Source organism: Pinus tabuliformis, chromosome 3_2, assembly GCF_031772625.1.
Source record: "Pinus tabuliformis cultivar Carrire ecotype Pingquan chromosome 3_2, CPIR1, whole genome shotgun sequence".
NCBI lineage: Eukaryota > Viridiplantae > Streptophyta > Pinopsida > Pinales > Pinaceae > Pinus > Pinus tabuliformis.
The window spans coordinates 648118458-648124742 of NC_142302.1; the positions used below are offsets into that span (position 1 = coordinate 648118458).

The window sequence follows — 6285 nt, forward strand, 5'->3', positions numbered from 1 at the left end:
TACTCAAACAACTAATATTCTTAAACGCTAATAAAGGTAAGTTTCCCTTTTTAATCAAGTGGCAAATCTATCGTGGTTGCAGACTTGCAGTGAGGATATGTCAAGTTGTCAACTTGCTAAAATAACACTAGTACATCTAAAATAAATGGGCGTAAGAACGTTTCCTAAAATCTTTTAAACGTCAAAAATAAGTGTTCTACCCTTCCCAGCGCTTCACAAAAAAGGGCATCCACGAAAGCCAACCATCAAATACGGTCAAAATGCCTAATGACGGGCAAAATGCCCGTCAAATTCCATCCCTGGTTGTAAAGAAAAGAACTGTGCACACTAATTACTGACAGCAAACCAAAATATTCCATCCAAATATTCCATCCAAATATTCCATTACAAGGAACTAATTGTTGCACAAATGGCGTGAGCAGGCTTTGCCTCCTCTGCCATGGAAGTGCATTCATACAGACAATATATTTGGGGATGCTGCACAGAATCCCCATAGCACCATCTAAACACAATCCACTAACATAGTAATTACCCGGTAAAAATCATCTACAGCCTGCGTGTATTGCAAAAAATATATATCATCAGAACTCCTGGGATTATGAACCAGTCAACGTATTAAGCGGTCAACAGTTGTCCGAGGACAATTGCAGTCAGGGCTTCCATTTCTCCATGAGGTGCCACAAACGTAACAGAATTCGTGTTGGCACCTGCATTGACCATCACCAACACAGATTACTTACGAACCCAAAAACCCTGATTGCACAGTAACCGATTATTCGGTTTGTAGTGTTTTCTTTAATAAACAAGATGCCCAGGTTCAATTCTCAGCCCTAAGTCTTTATATGGGCTCTACTTTACCTGAGAATTCAACAGACAAGCGAAGAATTTCAGAAAATAAACGAAAAAACGTACCTGCAAGTAATGTGATTACACCCATAGATCAATTCAACCATCGATTTGCACTTTCCACGGCGGCGCCACTTATGATCCTCGGCCAGCTTGAGAAGCAGAAAATCCGCTTCAGTTTTGTCGGTGGTCGGCAGGCTCTGAAACTCGGAGCACTGTAAATTTGCATGCCACGGAACCTTGCAACGCGCGCAGAACAACCTGTTGCAGAAGGGGCATTCCACCATTTCCACTTCCTCCACATCCAACGTTCCAACACTTTCCTTGACAAGAAGTCCAGAGCAGTCGGAAAAGGGGCAGTATACTTTCAGGGCTTCGGGAATTTCTGCCTCCACCATTACAGCCGACCACTGCTCAAAGATCTCCGCAGGCAGAAAATACCTGCACTCATCCAGCGTCAATGCTTCTCTGCAAGTTTCATGCGGGCAATATATCTGATGCCTCCGCTGTTCGAGCATCGAGTGGATGTACCGCGTCATGCACGCCTCGCAAAAACGATGAAAGCAAAGACTGCCCTCAAACATATCGGACGACTCCTCAAAGCAAATCCCGCAGAGTTTCACGGGTACAGACTGCGAAATTATCGAGCGATCCTTGTTCAACAGAGAAAACCCTGAATCCACAATGATATTCTTCCCGGTTTCTCTTTCTCTGGCTGAAAACCCCTGCACACATGAAATAGAACCCCATCAAATTAAATAAACGGAGTGAATTGCACAACAGATAAAATAAAACCCCATAGAATAAAGTGAACGAAGTGAATTGCAACCGTAAAGATGAGCCAGAAGCTGGTAAAACACGCAAATGGCCGAGAGGCAGTAGAAAAGACACGCAAATGGCCGAGAGGCAGTAGAAAAGACAAATTGGGAACAAAAACTGTAAGTTGATTTGCATGCTTGCTAGATACCATATTCCATGCGCGGACGAATGCCAGATGCTATGCGCTGGGAGGGATAATAATCGAACGCCTCCAATCAAACGGCTAATATCAATTCTATCGTCTAACAACGAAATCGAGGGCCCAAGAAGGTACAGAGTGGCACTGGAGGGGAGTTCTTCCCAGAGGAACGCCTTACGGCGTAAATATAAAAGTTGTAAAAGTATTTATATTTCTTTTTTTCTTCTCATTTAAGAAGCTTTCTTAAGAAAATATTTTGTAAAATACGTTTGTGGTAAGGAATCAAAATTGGGATGCCATAGTGAAAATATGTCCCTGACCCATAACCAAACTCGGAACGTCTGAATGAAAATGTGGTGGACAACACCAAACAAAGTCATATATAGTTAGTCATCATATCATTATTCTTCATTAATTAATCTAAATACCATATTATTGTAATGATTTTTTCATTTTTTATTTTTGCTACCGAAACTACAACCAAGAGTAGCTCCCTTCATTTTTCCATGCCAACACTGCCTCCTTGTTGTGCTTAGTAATATCTTTTTGTTTCATTTCAAACCTAAAAGAATGATCCTTCTTTTTCAAAGAGTATTACAAATAACATTTAATAGTATGAGTCAATTCTTGTAAATTGAATAAGTAGTTTATGTAAACAACTAATCATACATAAATTGAATCATGATCAATTTTCTCTTATTCATACCCAATTTACATAATTTAGAGATTATTAGAACTAGTTATTTGTAAATTCAAATATTATCATAAGGGATATAACCCTAGTTATTCATAAATTCAGATATTCAATTTTTCACATACTAATCTAATGTCTGTGGTGTATGCAAGAGAGCTCCATTGTGTTGTGTTATGGTAGGGAGTTTGTCCAGGTGATTTACTCTCAATATTAGTCTTTGGGAAATTGCAAGGGATAGATGCATCATTTTGATGGAAGACTAGGTGGAATATTCTTATGGACCTAATGATAATGTTGAGATTTTGGCTGACCCTTTAGCTTAGAAGTGCCCTATGGAGGATTGGTGTACAAAGGTCACATTTTTTTTTGTAGAGGATGGAAGACAAGTAGAAGGAATGGATGAGGATTCATTTCAACCCCCAGTTCAAGTCCAGGGAGTGGTAGAGGTAGGTTTGCCACCTCTATGTCTTATTGAGCAAGTTCAAGAGCTCCCTCAATGCTAGGCCTGCTGAAAACTGTGCAACAAGAAATGTTAAATTTAGAATGTGCTAAAAATAGACCTGCTAACAATAGCATGTATAAAAATAGCATTTTGGCCTATGAGGTCATTGACCACATTGGGTGAGAGGTGAAACTGCAAAAAATAGAAAGTTCTGAAAATAGCATTTCTGGGTCCCTTCCTATTTATAGTAGTCCCTAGTCTATCTATAGGAAGTAAAATTAATTTTGGTCTTAATAGTAGTAAGAAATATTAATTAATTAATTTAGTTGAGTTAATTAGTTAAGGAAATTCGAATTTGAAGTCTTTGTGAGCATGCACATGAGTTGTCCCACTGATTGAGGGAATAAGTATGAGTTCTATAACGAGAGAATTAGTTGACTTAGTTCTAACTAGTCAAGTCCAGTTAGATTATTTTAACAAGTTGTTAAAATAATAAAATATAGTTTGTTAATGCTTGCATGCATGTGACAACTATTATTTTAGATAACTGAGGATTCACTCATGGATAACTGTTGCATGTCAGTTATGTCAGAGACCCAGTTGAGATCAGATGTGGGACAATGTACTATCAGATGCTTGACTATTTCTAGTAAGTAGTTTTTGCATGATTGAGGAAGTAGTGTCCTCAAGGATTGCGTAGTTGGACCATTGGTTAATTTTGGTATGTTAAAATTTTGAGCATATGCTTTTGCTATTATTTCCTAAGCAAACTATGCAAGGACCATAGGTAAAGCTTATATAAATAGGGCTTGGTTGGTTCATGAGACAGATCTTCATATCTTCATAGTTCATTGAGAACTGAATATCTTGAGAGCTAATTCTTTTGTATTGTGAAGAGGATTTCCACTTGATTGATAATACGTGGTTGGGGTTTTATGTTGGTGCTTTCCCCTGGATATATCTTGTGTTATGTGTGATTAATTCTCTTGATCAGTTATGCATGTTTCTTCTTGATGTTGCTCATGAATTCTATTATGCTTCCGCTTAATGTTTTGTAGAAGTAGAACAAGTATTATGCTTTAGGACATTGCATATATCGGTTTGTTCTACAGGTGAAATTTCTACATGGTATCAGAGCACAGGTGATCAAGCAAGAACAGTATACTAGCAGGAGGAATTCGAAGTTTCTTATTCTTGATATAGATCTCAAGTTCTTATCACATATATTTCATCGATGGCGTTCTGTGGTTTGAGGCTTGAGTATGCCCTTGATGGTAGCTCAAACTATATAGCTTGGAAGGATTGCATGGAGGCAGTTTTGGAAGATAATGGCCTTAAGGATTTCATTGATCAAGAAATTCCTAAGCACTGACAAGACTGAGCATGTGGAATAGAGGAAGTGTGTGGCTAGAGCTAGGAGAATTCTCTTGGAGGGAGTGCGAGATCACATTGTTTCGAGCCTCCATCAGAAGGAGACTCCGCATGCAATGTGGAAAACATTGAAAGATTTATATCAGAATAGCAGTGATTAGAGGAAGCTGGCACTGAAGGACAAACTTCGAAAGATCAAGTGTGAAAGGGATGAGACGATCTCTATGTACCTGACCAAGCTCATCACATGCAGGGATGAGCTTGCAAGTGTAGGGGTCGTGACATCGGATGAGCATGTCTTGAGTCTAGCACTCCATGGCCTTCCTAAGGGCTGGGATAGCTATCAAGACTCAGTGAATGGAAGGGAGAAACTGCCAGATTGGGAACGACTATGGTCCGATTTGATGCAGGAGGAGATTAGATGAAGCACCAGAGACAGTTCTTCATCCATGCATGATGAGGAGAACTGTACCTTAGCGAGTAAGGAGAAGAAGGGGAAGGAGAAGGTTTCTCTTTCCGAATGCAGTTCTTCCAATGATGGGAAGAAGGTTGACAAATCGAAAGTGCGATGCTTTTGTTGTCATGAGGTGGGCCATTATAATGCAAATTGTCCACAGAGGAAATCCAAGAAGGGATCCGGGGAAGGATTTGAAGGTGAGGCACTTGCTTCACAGTTTGAGTTGATTTCACACTCTTCACATGCATGGTTTCATCCATGGTGGGAAGTGGTTGGTTTCTTGATAGTGGAGCTTCTTTCCACATGACCAGCAACAATTTTTTGTTCAGTACTTTGGAGGAGAAAGATCTCCAAATACTCATAGCGATGGGTAATGATGAGAAGTATAGTGTCTCAGGTGTAGGCATGGTTATTTTTCAGAGGGAGCATGGAGTTCACCTAAGCTTGACCGATGTCAAGTGTGTACGAGGGTTGAAGAGAAACTTGGTGTTGATCGCGATGCTGGAAGACAGAGGCTATGATGTAGTCTTCAGCAAGGGAAAGGTTTTCCTTATACACATCATCTCTAGACAGGTGAAGCAGATTGGTTCACGGGTTAAGAACCTATATGCTCTTGAGGTTCAAGATGCATGCAAAGCCTTGAGCAACAAGGCAACTGATGGAGACTTGGTGGTTGAGAGGGAGGGTATATTACCTCTCAACATGCAGGGCCATAAGAAGTCTCAGACGATTGTGGAGGAGCCATGATTTGTGCAGCAACTTTAGGAAGTTGTGGAGCAGCCACAATAGGGGAAGCTGAGAGGAGATCGAGTAGAGACATCTACTCATGCAGAGACCTCCAGTAGGGGGAAATTTCGAGCCAGGTGGGCTGAGGGATCACATGTAGCCATACCTCCAGGTAGGAGGTAGGGCGATATAAAGTGATCGTCCCAAGGATGAGGGGTAGGATCCTTGAGGTACCCAACCTCTTGGATGAGACCTTGCTACAGAAGCCCTGATGTGGAGTAGTAGGAATTGACTGATTGGGTAGAGACAGATGTGGATGGAGTGGCAAAGAAAGGGACAGTGGAGGGAATCCCAGGATAGCGCATAGCTAGCAGGCTACAGTAATGCGAGAGGCACAAGTGTTTTGCACAGTGCTAGGTGACACAGAGAGGTGTGCAATGGTGTGAGATGCATGGAGATGCTAAAGTAGCATAGATGTCAGAGAGGGAGCACTTGTCAGCAACAGGTAGAGCTTCAGCATAAGAGTATGTTCCTAGCCCAATAGAGTGGTCAGTTGGGAGTGTTTTCTTTCCAAGTGTTGTTGAAGCAAGTGGACCGGGTAGATGTGTTGCATGCAGAACATTCCAGAGTTATAGGATCGGGTTTGAGAGAAAGCCTTTCTTATTTAGAAGGAGTGTTGAAAAATGTGCGAAAAGAAATGTTAAATTTAGAATGTGTTTAAAATAGACATGCTAAAAATAGCATGTATAAAAATAGAAGTTTGGTCAGTGAGGTCATTGGCCACATTGGGT

The 6285-nt window shown here is 40.7% G+C and overlaps 1 protein-coding gene across 1 annotated transcript; it reads right to left on the reverse strand.

The window, feature by feature from the left end:
* Positions 1-536: 536 nt before the first annotated feature.
* On the reverse strand, positions 537-1816 carry LOC149182301 (E3 ubiquitin-protein ligase RSL1-like). Its single transcript, XM_089414520.1, has 3 exons — positions 1676-1816; positions 913-1571; positions 537-707 (listed from the first exon to the last, which is right to left on the reverse strand). The coding sequence occupies exons 1-3, from the start codon at positions 1814-1816 to the stop codon at positions 608-610; spliced, it is 900 nt and encodes a 299-aa protein (XP_089270646.1). The 3' UTR covers positions 537-607.
* Between the last annotated feature and the right edge of the window lie 4469 nt (positions 1817-6285).